The 15,939-nt window shown below is 61.0% G+C and overlaps 1 protein-coding gene across 1 annotated transcript; it reads left to right on the top strand.

The window, feature by feature from the left end:
* Window positions 1–7,389: 7,389 nt before the first annotated feature.
* On the top strand, window positions 7,390–14,928 carry SEMA4A (semaphorin 4A). Its single transcript, XM_057382438.1, has 15 exons — window positions 7,390–7,592; window positions 8,144–8,281; window positions 9,161–9,321; window positions 9,431–9,493; window positions 9,575–9,673; window positions 10,168–10,276; window positions 10,367–10,483; window positions 10,576–10,706; window positions 11,381–11,550; window positions 11,624–11,774; window positions 12,004–12,193; window positions 12,282–12,397; window positions 12,494–12,654; window positions 12,728–12,837; window positions 14,269–14,928. The coding sequence occupies exons 2-15, from the start codon at window positions 8,146–8,148 to the stop codon at window positions 14,886–14,888; spliced, it is 2,334 nt and encodes a 777-aa protein (XP_057238421.1). The 5' UTR covers window positions 7,390–7,592; window positions 8,144–8,145; the 3' UTR covers window positions 14,889–14,928.
* The last annotated feature ends 1,011 nt before the right edge of the window (window positions 14,929–15,939 follow it).

Raw genomic sequence — 15,939 nt, forward strand, 5'->3', positions numbered from 1 at the left:
AAAAAAAACCAAACCAAAAAATAGCTCTTCAGCTTCAAATATTTTTTAGAACTTCAGCCAAAGACAGCAAAGAATTGTGTTTACGGAGCAGCCATGCAGGAGGAGCTCGTAGTTGAAATGCTCTTTAGATTGTACCATTTTTGCCAAAGCTTTTTACATAGGACAGGGAGAAGCGCAGCCACCCCCACCGGAGCTGCGTGCCACAGGGACTGCTGTCCTGTCTCAAGTGGAGCACAGTGCCTTTACAATCCTTTTTCTTCAGATCTGAAGCCAAAATTCCCTTTTTTTTTTGTTGTTTTCTTTTTCTGAATTGTGATTCCCGGCAGTGCTGGCGCGGGGGCTCCCGGCAGCTCGCGGGCGATGCCCATGTCTCTCCGTGGCCATTGCCCCCTCCCCAGCCCCCTGCCCACCTGCACTCCCGGCGCTCCATGTACTGTATTCCCCATATTCCCCATCCCAGGCACCTCTGGGTTCCYTTTTTTTTCTTAACCAGCCAAGTTGTGCCTTAGCTGAGGTGGGGGCCGGGCTGGGAACCCCTTTGGACCCCACATGGCATCGATGGAGATGGAGTAGGGGAGGTGAAAATGAAAACGCACCGGGACCAGATGGATCTGACAGCTGGGGTGATGGACCTCAGTCCCACAGGCTCAGTTCTTTTTGGGGAGCCAGTGCAACCAGCAGGGCTCACCCCAGCTTTTCTCAGCTGCGGTTATTCGGGCTCATCTCTGCAGCTCAGGAGCCGTTTCAGGGATAACGCGAAGGATGCTCAGTCCAGGTCGGAGCWGGTTTGCCAGGAAAGCATCTAGGAAGGCTTTTTGTTCCAGTGAGGGGGATTTTAGGATCTGGCAGGGGCAGCTTCCCCCATGGCAAGAATTCATCCAGCCATTGACAGATATCTTGGCTTTTTGCCTCGATTGGGGAACACCCACAGCCCTCCCGACCTCGAGTGCAGTAGGGGGGGTTGGTGCAGGTACCAGGACAAGCCCCCCACTCCAGTGGGATTTGGGGAGGTCGTTATGTATCCATGCTTGCAAAGCTTCTGTATTACTGCCTGTATCTCCTTCCAAAATACAGCTGAACCCTTCCCACGCCGTGTGCTGTCGTCATTGCTGTCCGGGGGGATTTGGGGTGCAAACCCCAGCAGCAAAGGGAGCCCCACAGCAGGGCTGGGGCTCAGCACCCACCRTGGATGGGGGGGAAAAAGGGTGGATTGCTAAGAACTGGACAGGAATTTGGGGTAAGGACTCAGAGATTCCCTCCCTTGGGGTTTKGGGGGCCAAACATTCCCCAGGATGGGCTGGACCGGGGAGTGCAGAACCTGAGTGAGCCCCTGAGTGAAGGTTTGCTCCTACCACAGGCACCCCCACCCTGTGCCAAGGGGACCCCTCTGCCCCCCGGGCCGTGCCAGGCACCACAGCAAGGCAGGAGGGGATGCTGGGGAGAAGGAGAGCTGTAAAGCCGGCGCATAATCGGCTTTAGCAGGCACAGCGCTGGGGAGCCGCGATGTGAGGGACGCAGGAGGGTGGCCGGGGCACAGGCACAGCCAGGTAGGTGCCCGGGGTGCCCTSTCTGGGGGTGCCCCCTGCCCCAGGGTCCCCCATCTGTCCGGTTTGGGTGCTCAAGAGGGCAGGGGGTGCCAGGGGGTCTGGGGCATCGCTGTCACCCCCTAAGAAGGGTGTCCCCTGCCAGGAGAGGGGCACAGGGAGGTGCTGGAGGCAGGAGCTCACAGGGAGGGGACACCCTGGCCCCCTCTCTGTGCCCTGTTTCCCTCCTGTCACTGCCAGCTCAGGGACATTTGTGCCACAAGGTTGGGGCAGTTCATCCCTGTCCCCTTCGTAGGGATCCAACCCCACTCTAGTCCCGAAAATCATGAGCTTGTGCCCAAAATAGCGGGTTCTGGAATGATGTGGGGAAGCCAACCATGCTGCTGGGGTCCTGTGCTGCTGCTTGGATGTTTTCTTGGGAGCAGACAGGTCAGGAGACACAGGAACTGCCACGGGGAACTGCCATGGGGAAATGCAACAGGGAAGTTGCAACGCCCTGGATTCCCCCCCASCACCCCCACAAGACCCCAGTGCCTTGTGCCAGGCTGAGCTGGCACCTGTGGSGTCCCTGCACAGCCCCAGGGACACTGCAGAGCTCTGTGGGGACAATACAGACATGGTGGGTTCCTTTCAGAGCCACATGGGACCCACACTCCCCACAGGGACCCTGCACACCCCTGTGTGCACCTTGCACAGCCCCTGGGGACCTTTCACACCCCCTTGGGACCATGTGCAGCCCATGGGGACATTTCACACCCCCTTGGGACCATGTGCAGCCCACAAGGACCTTTCACACCCCTTTGGAGCCATGTGCAGCCCATGGGGACCTTGCACACCCCTTAGGAGCCATGTGCAGCCCATGGGGACCTTGCACACCCCTTTGGGACCATGTGCAGCCCATGGAGACCCTTCACACCCCTTTGGGACCATGTGCAGCCCATGGGGACCCTTCACACCCCTTTGGGACCATGTGCAGCCCATGGGGACCTTGCACACCCCTTTGGGACCATGTGCAGCCCATGGGGACCCTTCACACCCCTTAGGAGCCATGTGCAGCCCATGGGGACCTTTCCCACCCCTTTGGGACCATGTGCAGCCCATGGGGGCCTTTCCCACCCCTTTGGGACCATGTGCAGCCCATAGGGACCTTGCACAACCCCACAGGGAGCTTGTTTGACCTCACACCCCTATGGGAACTTTACAGAAAATCCTGTGAAAGAACTCCAGCCCCGCTCCAGCCAAAGCACCGACTCACAGTCAGATTTCTCCYGCTCCTCCTGTTGTCCAGCAGAGCTGAGCCCTGCTCCAGATTCCCCCAGAGTCTGTCAGGGGCAATAGGGATCCCAGAGCTGGGGCCATGGCCTGGCCGTGCTCCTTTATGCCCTGAATGCTGGGGTCTCTGCAGGGTGGGCAGGAGCACCCCCCAGTTTTTTTTGGGGGGAAGTCCAGCACAGGGAGGCTCAGAGCAATCCCTGGGATGGGGTAGAGCTGGGACTGACTGGCAGCCAGCAGGGTTTTCCAGCCAGGGCACAGCCAAGTGGGCACAGGGGCCCTGCCAGCCCCACACTGGCCCCTCCAGCCCCTGCGTGCCCGGGGGGATTAAGGTCAGGCCACCCTGCTAATCCCAAAGAGGGGTTGAGATGTGAGCCTGTGGCTGCTGTAACCCCCCAAAATCTGCACCCCAAGGTGCCACAGGTCGTGGGAGCCCCTCAGGGGGGTGAAGGCAGGGTTGGGGGGTGCAGCTAAGCCTGGGGGTGACAAGTCCCAGATAAGGCTCCAGATAAGCTCCAGTGCTGGTGGCCACTGGGTACAAGCTCCTTACAGCTCCCTTTGCAGGGCTTTGACCTCCTGAGCCCTGTGGGAACTGCAGGGACGCTTGGTTCTGCTCCCCAGCCCTGGCACAGGGCCTGCTGCAGCTTTTGGGGTGCTGATTTGGCCCCGCTTTGCAGGCACTGGGGACAAARTCACTTGCCTGAGGTCATGCAGGGAAAGTGGCTGCAGAGGGGGAGGAAGTGGAGGGTGGGGATCCTGTTTTAGGGTACCCTAGTGTCACGCAGCTGGGAAGGGGAAGGGGACAGGCTCCAAAGGAGAAGTGGGGTCTGCAAGCGCCAGCTAGACCAGGCTCTCTGGCAAGGAAAATCCCGAGGGGGGAAGTGCCATAAACCCAAATCTGTGGATGCTGGGTGGGAGGGCACACATGCAGCCTGGGGCTATGGCTGCAGCACGAGCCCCTCCTGGGACCCCCCAAACCCTGATTGTATGGGAAGACAGAGTCAGCAGCACTCATCTGGGATGGGTGAAGTGGGAGGGCTGAGACAGGGATGGGGTGCAGGGATGGGGTGTGGATATGGGGGTGAAGGGATGGGGTGCAGAGATGGGGTGTGGATATGGGGGTGAAGGGATGGGGTGTGGATATGGGGTGCAGGGATGGAATGTGGATATGGGGGTGAAGGGATGGAGTGCAGGAATGGGGTATGGGTATGGGGGTGCAGGGATGGGGTGTAGGGAAGGTTTGTGAATATGGGGGTGCAGGGATGGGGTGTGGATATGGGGGTGAAGGGATGGTCTGTGCAGGTATGGGATGCAGGGATGGTTTGTGGATATGGGGTTGCAGGGATGGGGTGCAGGGATGATCTGTGGGTATGGGGGTGCAGGGATGGGGTGCAGGGTTGGGGTGTGGATATGAGGTTGCAGGGATGGTCTGTGCAGGGATGGGGGTGCAGGGATGAGATGCAGGGTTGGTCTGTAGATATGGGGGTGCAGGTATGGAGTGCAGGAATGGTTTGTTGATAAGAGGGTGCAGGGATGGTCTGTGCAGCTATGAGATGCAGGGATGGTCTGTGGATAAGGGGGTGCAGGGATGGGGTGTGGATATGGGGCTGCTGGGTTGGGGTGCAGGGATGGTCTGTGCAGGGATGGGGTGCAGGGATAGGGTACAGGGATGGTTTGTGGATATGGAGGTGCAGGGATGGTCTATGCAGGGATGGTCTGTGGATATGGGGGTGGAGGCACGGGGTGCAGGGATGGGTTGCAGGGATGGTCTGTGGATATGGGGTTGCAGGGATGAGTTGCAGGGATGGTCTGTGAAGGGATGGGGTGCACGGATGAGATGCAGGGATGGTCTGTGGATATGGGGGTGGAGGCACTGGGTGCAGGGATGGGTTGCAGGGATGGGGTGCAGAGATGGGGGGGTGGATATGGGGTTGCAGGGATGGTCTGTGCAGGGATGGTCTGTGGATATGGGGGTGGAGACGCGGGGTGCAGGGATGGGGTCTGGATATGGGGTTGCAGGGATGGTCTGTGCAGGTATGAGATGCAGGGATGGTCTGTGGATATGGGGGTGGAGACACGGGGTGCAGGGATGGGTTGCAGGGATGGTTTCTGGATCTGAAGGCGTTGAGATGGGGGCACAAGCACTTGTTGCCAAAAGCTGAGAGCCAGACCGGGGCGAAGGGCCCCAGCGCAGTTCTGCGGGCACAGGAACGTGTCAGGAGAGGGGCTGTATGGCACAAACGCGGCGGCCGAGGGGTGACGCTGCAAACGGTGGGGTGTGCGTGGGGCGAGGGGAGGTGGTGCCCACGCGTGTGCCCACCCTCCATATACGGGGGACCATGTGCGGGGGCGGGGGGTGTCCCGGGTTCCGTGTCCGTCCGTCAGCGTGTCCGTCGCTCTGTCGGCGCGGGGATGGCCGAGGTACAGCCGTAGCCATGGCGACGTGAGCCGGATGCGGGGCCGGGGGATGCTGCTCCCGCCCGCCCGCCGCAGGTCGGTACCGCCGCACCGCCACCGGGGCCGGGGGCGTTCAGGGGGCGCGGGGGGACCGGGGGGATGCTCGGCGGGGGCGGGAGGGCGAGCGGGACCGGGGCAGTCGCCGTGGTGGGGCTGGGGGTGGGGGAACCCCAGCGCTGATGCTGCCAGACAGCAACAAAGGGGCTGAGGTCCCGGCCCTGGGGACACCCCCGGCACCCCCCCGGCAGCTCCTCGGGCTGTCTGCTCCCACATTCCCCCAAGCCCTCCTTTTCCCCATATCCTAAGCACCCCTCCCTCCCTCCTCCACCCTTCACTCCCCCCTGCGCATCCTCCTCTCTCTTACCTGTGCCCCCCCAGCTCTCCCCACCCTTTATATCCAACACCCCCGTGAATCATCTCCCATTTTCTCTTGCACAAACCCCCCCCAAATTCCTCCCCTTCATCCTCCTATGTCCTTAGCCCACCCCCTCTCCTCCCTTGCTTTCCATCTCCCCCCACACCCACCCTGCTCTGGATTTGGGGGGATCGAAGCAGTTTGCCCCAGGCTGAGCTGCCCCAGCCTCTTTTGGGGTTTGGGAGCATCCCTGCACCCCCCACACCACAGGAGGTGACACGGGCAGGGGATCGCAGTCCAGCAGCAGGGAAGGACCAAACTCTCCTGTGCTGTGGGAAATGGAGGCACAGGGAAGGTCTGAGCAGGAGGGAGATGGTGCTACCACTTCACACCTGCCTGAGCCCATCACAGCTCACCCTGGGGATGGGCCTGGCTCTATCCTGTGGCCCATGACATGCTCTTTGCAGGGGCTGTGGGTGTTTACCGACAGCACAATATCCCCTGGATTACAGGGAATCCTCCAAGAGGAGCTCCAAGCAGGAACAAGATCCATGGAGCCACAGCTGTGGTCAACCCAAAAGCRCCAGGGGACACTAAACGATCCTGGTGTTGAGAGACCCTTGGTGGCACTTGCTTTGTCAAATCCCATGCAGGAAGGCTGTAATCCCACCCCTCAGCACGTCCCCAGACCACTGTGACCAGGGGACCCAAAAACGAGGAGAGGGAGGGCTGAGAAGGGATCCCGGCTTCCCGTGAGGCTGCTGTCGCCTCACATCCATCCTTGTGTCAGCCCTGGGGAACACTCTGGAGGTTTTCCTCAGCCCCACCACAGCCCCCACCGAGCCTTCAGCCTGGCCAAAGAGCCTCTGCTCCCTTTCCCATCCCTCCTCCCCCTCGGCAGCCTCGGTGGCTCTGGCCCAGGGCAGAACAATGCGGCCGGTCCAAGGCTCCGTGCGGCCCCGTCCCTCAGCCAGCCCTTCGCCAAGTGGGAAATCCGGGGCAGAGTAACCTACTTTCTGTGCTCACAAGGAGCTTCTGTCCCAGCCAAGCAAGGTGGCACTGCCCTCCCGGGGCTCCGTGTCCCGCAGGGCTGCTGTGGGGACAGGGGAGGCAGGTAAGGAGGCCCCAGCAGGGAGGGATGCTCCTCAGCCTTGTCCACAGAGGGATATTGGGGTACCTCAGCTATGTCTGTGATGTTGGGGAAATCCAGGGCTTTGGTTTTGGGGGGTTTCTTGCCTACAGCCATCCCGGAGCAGCCTGGGGTGAAGGATGGACTCTTCTCGGAGGAGGGAGAGTTGCAGGAGCTTTGTGGGGGCAATGCCTGGTTTGGGGGGTTGTTTATGGGGGCAAAGCTCAGCCCTGGGGGGCTGTTTGTGGGGACGATAGCCAGCCCCATGGGACTGTTTGCAGGAAGCAATGCTCAGCCCTGGGGCCTGTTTTTTTGGATGATGCTTGTCCCAATGGGGCTGATTTTGGGGATGATGCTGTTGGTTCGCATAATCCACAGGGGAAACGCCATTGTTTTCCTCACCCCAAAAATTTCCCCAGCGAGCAAATTCAGGCATCTGAGCTCACCTTTCTCCCCCCCATCACCCCGTTGGGCACCCATCTGGAGGAGCAGAGCTCCCTGGTTCCCATCCCAGCTGCCTCCACCAGGCTTCGCTGCCGAACCCGCGGGGKTGCGAGGCAGGGGAGGCGGGCGCAGGCACCCACTGCCCCAACCTGCCGAGGCTCGTCCTCTTCCAGCAGGACTTTCAGGTTCCCGCAGTGGCGGCGGAGCCACGCAGGGCAGGGCTGGGCCGGGCCGGGCTGCAGCGAGCCCAGCACGGGCAGGGAGCTCGGGCCGGGTGCGGGGCATGGGCCCACGGGGGGCTCGTAGCCGCAGCCCCCGCGGCTCAAAAGCCCGCCGGCTGCCCGTGCTCCGGGGCTGGAGGTGAGCAGCTCCGTCCTCGCCCGCCGGAGAGGTAATGCCGCTCGTTTGGGGACACGGTGACMGTCAGCAAAGGGGTCCTGGGGACCGTGAGGATCTTGAGATGCGGCTCTTTCCCCATTGCTTCTGGCATGAGCTGCAGAAATAACTACAAGAAGGGGGTTCCCGTTTGTGTGCCCTTCTCCTCTCCCCCTTTTTGTGGACCCCCTGGCAAATGATGGAGCCAGGCAAAGGAACCCCTGACGGGAATGGGCCCCGGGGCTCTGGGGGCAAAGGTTAGAACATCTGGACAGCTCTGTGCCGGCATCCCTGGTGCAGGAGCCCCAGAAGGSGAGGGGATGTTTCTGACTTCCAGAGAGTTCAGTGCAGGGGCGAGGGGACAGGTCTGGCTGTGCTGCTGCAGCAATGGGAAGTTCATGCCCATTTTGGGGGGTGCCACGTGTGTCTCGGGGCTCTGTGTCCCCCCCCCACCATCCCCCACGCCTGTGCTGGGTGCTGCTTCCCCGTCTTGTTTCCGCCGGCTGAGGTGACACGCAGCCCGGCGCCGTGTGTGTGTGCCCTCAGCCTCGCCTTTCCTCCCCGCAGGGATGGTGCTGGGAGCCTCGTGGGGCGCACCCCTGCCGCCCCCCGCCATGCCCGCCGCCCTCCGCCTGCTCTGTGGGGTGGTGGTCCCGGCTGCCATGCTCTGCGCCGAGCCCCTGCCCCGCGTCACCTTCCCTAGCGGTGAGTATGGCATGGGAGCGGGGCTGGGACAGCTGGGGAGGGGACACACAGCATCTGCATGGGACAGGGGACACCCCCAGGACTGAGCAGCAGCAGCAGGAATGGTGGGCTGCACCCCAACACAGCCCCCCGCCCCATCGCTGAGCATCGTGTGGGGCTGTGGACAGTGGAGGGTGGGAGTRGATGGGGCTGCTTGGCACCCCAACACCCAACGGCCATTTTGTCACCCCCTTGTCACCCCGAGTTTGCTCGGGGTGACAAAATTTGCCTCTGGAAAATGGCATGTCCAGCCAAAAGGCAGGTGGCAAAGCAGGAGCTTTGGGGGACTGTGACATTTCAGSAGGGTCTGTGCCCCATGGCAGGATCATGCCATTCCTGCCCTGAGTGCATTGTCACTTCCCCTTCCCCGTGCAACCATGCCCAGAATTGCAAAAATCCCCTCGTTTCGGTGCCTGGTGGGGATGAAASAGAAACTGCGGTCCCTGGCTGTGCCCCAGGGTGCCCTGGGGGCTGGTGAGTCCCCCAGTTTGGCACCTCAGGGGCTTGTAATCCCTCCAGGGTGGCACCCTGGGGCAGTGCATTCCCCAAATGGAACACAGCCCTTGGCATGGCCCCAAAGCATCACAGGCAGAGCTTGGGGGAAAATGCACCCCAGAGCTTAGGGATGCCCACCAGCTCTTGCAGCAGAACCTGGAGTTGGGCAGGGGGAGGCTGCAGGGGGAAGGGGTGACGGCGATGTGGGAGCTGCAGGGGAAGAACTGAACCCCATTTCCTGTGTGAGACGTAACACRAGCTGCACTGGCAGCTGCTGCCACATCCACCCACGGACCATGGTGGCGGGGTGCATGTGGCCCCTGTCACCCCCTTTGCTCCTGCCAGGGGACCCCCGGCGGACCCTCACCCACTTCAGCCAGGACAAYGTCTCCCACTACGACATCTTCCTCCTGGATGAGAGCGAGGAGGAGCTCTACGTGGGRGCACGCGACCGGGTGCTGGCCCTCGCTGTCGGCAGCCCCGGCAGCATCCGTGCCAAAGCCTCGGTGAGCAGCCACTGCTTTTGGGAAGGTGGGAGGGGAGAGCCTCAGCTGTGCCTCAGTTTCCCCTCTGGGGCTGGGCCCAACACCGGGAACACCTCCATTCCCTTCGCAGATAATGTGGGGACCCACAGCCGAGAAAACCTCCGAATGTGCATTTAAGAAGAAGAGCCAAGAGGTGAGATGGCCCTATGGGGGCTCAGGGGTCCCACAAAGTTACTGGGGTGCTCAGCATCCAACTCTGCTCTTTTCCCCTCAGACTGAGTGCTTCAACTTCATCCGAGTGCTGGTGGCCCTGAACAAAACCCACCTCTACGTCTGTGGGACTTATGCCTTCAGCCCCGCRTGCACCTACATCGTGAGTGTCCTGACCAGGACAGGGTGTAGGGGATCTCAGGGCAGCTCGTGGTGTTGCTGTGAGGAGCCATAAAATACTGTCCCAGAAGTGAATTGCGTCGTGGGGTGTTCCAAGGATGGGGGGATACAAGGATGGGGTGTCCTCCCCTAGGGATGTCTAAAGGAGCGCTCAGTGATTCTCACTCAGCTGTCAGCAACTCTTCTTCTGGCAGGGAAACCCCAATTTTGGGTCCCCTCRGGTGACTCCAYGCTCTCTGTCCCTGCCTCARTKYCCCCCTCACTGAGCACRTGGTGGGGACTGCCACTCCCCAACAGGAAAATGAGGGAAGGTGACAGGAGCCAGGTACCCCYGGCATCCTCTGTCATCACCCCCTGCCATCATCCCTGCACCCACCTTGAAGACACCCCATGTCTGCAAGGTATTCCCCAGTCACTCCCTACAGATWTGGGGAATGTTTTCACTCCTTTGGCTGATTTTTCTCCCCTTTCCCACAGCACCTGGAAAACTTTACACTGATGTCCAGTGGCAGAGGACAACCCTTCCTGGACGGGAAGGGCCAGTGTCCCTTTGATCCCCAGCACACCTACACGGCCCTGCTGGTGGGTGAGTATGGGGCCAGTGGCCCTGGGATGGAGTGCAGGGTGAGGATGGGGGTCCCCACAGTGCCTCACCCCACAATGTGTCACYGAGCAGACGGTGAGCTCTACGCTGGCACCATGAACAATTTCCAGGGCAACGAGCCCATCATCTCCCGCTCGCTGGGCAGCCGCACCCTGCTCAAAACTGAYGCCTTCCTCCGCTGGCTCTCGGGTGAGCAGAGGGAAGGTGCTGGGGAGGATTCCCCGGTGTTGGGGGTGATGCAGCTCCCCAAGCTTCATCTCCTCACTCGTCTGTGCCCATAGCCGACGCTGCCTTCGTGGCCTCCTTCAGCATCCCCGGGGATGACAAGGTCTACTTCTTCTTCGAGGAGACAGCTGATGAGTTTGACTTCTTCGAGAGGCTCCTGGTGCCACGGGTGGCTCGTGTKTGCAAGGTGGGTGCAGGGGTGGCAGCAGGGAATGATGGTGGGGGCACAGTGATGAGGAATGATGATGATATGGGACAATGACAGGAGACGATAATGGGGACAATAGTTGTGCTRTGATTGATGCCTTATCAGGACTCACCTAAAACAGAGGCCAGACAAAGTTAAGAGAATAAAAGCAGACAAATTTAGTCCAGGCCTGCTGGTACATTAGGGGCATACAAAGCCTCCTCTTGAGGCTACACCCAAAAATGGACACCGAGTCACGAGATCATCCCCTTTTATAAATTCTATCTTATTAACATATTGGGCCACAATTCTCCAATGACACCTTCAGGTGACAATGTCACCCATCCCAATCTTGCTCCCCCCAATTCTCTGTTGTTTTCATATTTTGAGGCTCTGAGGCAGCGAAGTGTCCTTGGATTTCAGACTCACAGAAGAGTTCTGTCTGAAGATGGGAAAACAGCAGCTTTAGCGCTGTACACTAGAGAAGTACAAGAATTCAGATACATGAAAATATAGAAACTAAAAGGTTATAGATACTAAGGTATCGTGATCAGCAGTGACGACAGGGGACAATGACAGGGGACGATGTCACCATAATGGGGGACAATGACAGGAGACAAAGGGAGCAACCAGAACCTGTCACCTTGATCATGAACACCCTCCCGCTCCTGCAGAGCGACGTAGGGGGTGACAAGGTGCTGCAGAAGAAGTGGACCACCTTCCTGAAGGCTCAGCTGGTGTGCTCCCAGCCTGGCCGCTTTCCCTTCAACGTCATCCACCACGCCTTCGCCCTGCCCCGCCACGACGGCCGCGCCGACTTCTACGCCGTGTTCACCTCGCAGTGGTGAGTGCCCGKGGCTTGGAGGGGTCTGGGGTCTGTGCCCTGGTGCTGCCCACCTGGTTGTCCCTCCCCACAGGCAGGCGGGCAGGGCAGGCAGTGCTGCTGTCTGTGCCTACACACAGGAGGATCTGGAGAAGGTCTTCGAGGGCAAGTACAAGGAGTTGAACAAGGAGAGCTCTCGCTGGACTGTCTACAGTGGCCCCGACATGAGTCCCCGGCCTGGCAGCGTGAGTGCTGTCCACTCAGGGGGATTGGATGCTCCTGGGGGACAGTGGTGGTCCCCAAGAGAAGGGGTCTGTCTATCCCAGTTTGCCCATTGTGCTCGCACTGCAAGCAGGATGGGAAAGGGGGAGAATCCCTCTGCACCCCACTGGTGCTCTGGTGATGCAGCACATYGTCCCCTCCCCCGTGCCTCAGTTTCCCCACATCAGCACAGACCCCTCTGTCCCCCCACAGTGCTCCATGGGTCCCTCCTCAGACAAAGCCCTCACCTTCATGAAGGACCATTTCCTGATGGATGGCAAGGTGTCCCCCATCCAGGGACAGCCTCTCCTGGTCAAGTCCGATGTCACCTACACACGCATCACCGTGGGCGAGACTCGCAGCATCTCAGGCACCACCTATCGTGTCATGTTCCTGGCCACAGGTGGGTTCATATCGGGGTGCACACAGAGCCACCCCTCCAAGCCTTCCCTTGGCTCCAAAGCCCCAGGGATGTCCCCTGTGCCCCACAGCGGAGGGTTTCCTGCACAAGGCTGTGGAGCTGCCTGAGGGTCCCCACATCGTGGAGAGCATCCAGCTCTTCGCAGTGCCGGAGCCGGTGAAAAACCTACTGCTGGCCCCAGGGAAGGTAGGGCAGGTGTGACCACCCGGGTGACCCAACAGCCACCCAACGCCGGCACCGGACACTGGGCAGAGGCTCAGCCCTGCGCCTGTCCCTCCCCAGGGCATCCTCTATGTGGGCTACTCCAGGGGCATCCTGCAGATCCCGCTGGCCAACTGCAGCCTGCACCGGAGCTGCGCCGAGTGCGTGCTGGCACGGGACCCCTACTGCGCCTGGCACAGCCCCGAGGGATCCTGYCAGCCCGCCCGCTTCGCTGAGGACACGTGAGCAGTGGGACAAGGGTGGGGAGGGGCTGCGCAGGACACCGGGATGCTGACCCCACTGTCCTGCCCTCAGGAGCGCGTGGCTGCAGGATATTGAGACAGGGAACCCGGCCTCGTGCCCGCGAGGGAGGAGTGCAGCCATGCCCCGAGCCTGGGGGCTGCCGGAGGATCCCACTGTGCAGAGTTGAGTATGGGAGCACAGCGGGATGGGGAATGTGGGGATGGATGGGGCACGTGGGGCTGGGCAGGGAACACAGACCTGGACTGGGCACACAGGGCTGGACAGGGAACACAGGGATGGACAGGGAACACAGGGATGGACTGGGCACGTGGGGCTGGATGGGGCACACGGGGATAGACAGGGAACACAGGGATGGACTGGGCACGTGGGGCTGGATGGGGCACAGGGTGCTGTATGGGGCACACAGGGCTGGAGAGGGCACATGGGGCTGGACAGGGAACACCGACCTGGACGGGGCACATGGGCTGGACTGAGCACACGGGGCTGGATGGAGCACATGGGGCTGGAGAGGGCACATGGGGCTGGACGGGGCATATGGGGCTGGGGGGCTGGGCAAGGAACACGCACCTGGACTGGGCACATGGGGCTGGAGTGGACACATGGAGCTGGACAGGGAACATGGGGCTGGATGGGGCACATGGTGCTGTATGGGGCACACAGGACTGGACGGGGCACACAGGACTGGATAGGGCACACAGGGCTGGACTGGGCACATGTGGCTGGAGAGGACACGCAGGGCTGGACTGGGCACACGGGGCTGGACAGGGAGCACAGACCTGGACTGGGCACATGGGCTGGACTGGGCACATGGTGTGGGATGGGGCACTTGGGACTGGAGTGGGCACATGGGGCTGGACGGGGCATATGGGGCTGGACTGGGCACATGATGCTGGGGGGCTGGGCAGGGAACACAGACCTGGATGGGGCACACAGAGCTGGACAGGGCACACGGAGCTGTATGGGGAACACAGGGCTGGAGAGGCACGTGGAGCTGGACAGGGCACGTGGGGCTGGATGGGGCACATGGGCTGGACTGAGCACACGGGTCTGGATGGAGCACACGGGGCTGGAGAGGGCACACAGACCTAGACTGGGCACATAGGGCTGGATGGGGCACACAGGGCTGGAATGGGAACATGGGACTGGACAGGGCATGTGGGGTTGGATAGGGAACACAGGGCTGGACGCGGCACATGGGGCTGGACTGGCCACACAAGGCTGGACTGGGCACATGGGGTTGGACGGGGCTCATGGGGCTGGACTGAGCACATGAGGCTGCACAGGGAACACACACCTGGAGTGGGAACACAGACCTGGACTGGGCACATGGGGCTGGATGGGATACATGGGACTGGATGGAGCACATGGAGGTGACTGGGCACATGGGGCTGGAGAGGACACACAGGGCTGGACTGGGCACACAAGGCTGGACTGGGCACACAGGGCTGGACTGGCAACACAGGGCTGGACTGGGCACACAAGGCTGGACTGGGCACATGGGGCTGGACCGATCACACAGACCTGGACTGGGCACACTGGGCTGGACTGGGCACACGGGCTGCACCACCTCACCCCACTCTCCACCCCCGCAGGACTCAACCCCCAGCCCAACACCGTGGTCCAGCTGCCGTGCCCTCGCCACTCCGCCCTGGCCACCTACAGCTGGCAGCAGCCTGGCAGTAGCCGCGGGCACACAGCRCTGCTGCCTGACCACACGCTGGTGGTCATCATGCAGCAGGGCATGGCCGGCTCCTACAAATGTGTGGCCACAGAGAACGGCTTCACCTGGACCGTGGCTCACTACCAGCTCGGGAACTCTGGGGCAGCACTGGGGGAAGGGCTGGCTGAGGAGGAGCTGGCTTGGGGCTCCTCAGACCCTGGCACCGTGCGGCCATACTGGTCCCAGTTTGTCACGGTGACAGTGCTGCTGGCGCTGACGCTGACCGTGGCCGCCTGCCTGGCTCTCCTGGCCTGCCGTGACCAGCTCAAAGCCCGCAGCAAGGTGCGGGGGTGCAGCACACCCCACAGCCCCCCATCCCGCCACCGGGAGAAGGTGCCTCTCAACGGGGCCACCGGAGAGGTCCCCGCACCCGGAGCTGCCACCGAGGAGGAGGAGGAGGATGAAAGTTCCCGTGCTTGCTGCCTCCAGCTTGATGGAGACATCGATGTGGATAACAACAGGCTGCATGTGCCAGCGGGGAACACGGCATGACGCTGCCAGAGGGTCGGGGAGAACTTGGGGAGGGGGGTATGGGGAGGGGTGTGAATGTGAAAGGGGTTTGGGGTTTGGTTTTGTTTTGTTTTTTTTTTTATTTAATACACCTGTTTTAACATAAGGTTCACGTTCTGGGGCAGGGGGTGGAATGGGCCCTGGGAGCAGCAGGGGTGGGATGGTGCAAAGGAGTGGGATGGAGGACAAAAGRAGGTCACAGGGACAGGGGAACGATGTGGCACAGAGGAGAAACATGACCATGGGGCAAGGACGTGGGGTGGGGATGGATGGAAATGGTGGATGCTGACACTGGTATTACCCCACGAAAAAAAACCCAGGTTCCATAAAAACCACAGCATGAGGGAAACTGTGCCCAATGGGCTTCACAGGCCAACCCCATGGGAACCCAGGAAAAAAACCCAGGTTCCATAAAAACCACAGCATGAGGGAAACTGTGCCCAATGGGCTCCACAGGCCAACCCCATGGGAACCCACACTCCACTGCCCCCTGTTCCTCAACACGGCATGATCCCGACCCTTGGRGCTCTGGAGTGGCAGAGCCCTCACTTCTCCTCAGCTGCCCCCCCACATTTCCAGTGTCTTTGATCCGCCTTTTTTAAGTCAAACCAGCTGCAAATTTTCCTGCTCCTTGCTTTTTTATTAAAAAAGGAAAACTCAATGCCTCTCACTGCTGGGTCCATGGAGCAGCCCCGGGGGGTTCTTGGGCCTTKTTGGTGGGTGTGTAGAAGCCTTTGCCATGTGCAAGGCCTACATGCCAGGGCAACACACATGTGCGCGTAGGGACACATGTCTGCCAGGCGTAGACATGCAATGACAGGCAAGCAGCCAACTGTCTCACACTTGCCCATCATTCCCTTTCTTTGGGAGCATCCGTGCTGTTTTCTCCTCCTCTCCGTGCCCCCCTCCAGCCCGTGAAGCGCAGGATCCTCACTCAGCCCTGACTGCCGCTGTCCCTTTAAGAGCCGCAATTCGGCGCGGTCCCTTTAAGGCCGCCGCCCTCTTTACTGCGGGCCGGAAGCGCGGGCGGCAC

Source organism: Malurus melanocephalus, unplaced genomic scaffold (assembly GCF_030028575.1).
Source record: "Malurus melanocephalus ecotype Western Australia unplaced genomic scaffold, MMel_1.1 scaffold_567, whole genome shotgun sequence".
Lineage (NCBI taxonomy): Eukaryota > Metazoa > Chordata > Aves > Passeriformes > Maluridae > Malurus > Malurus melanocephalus.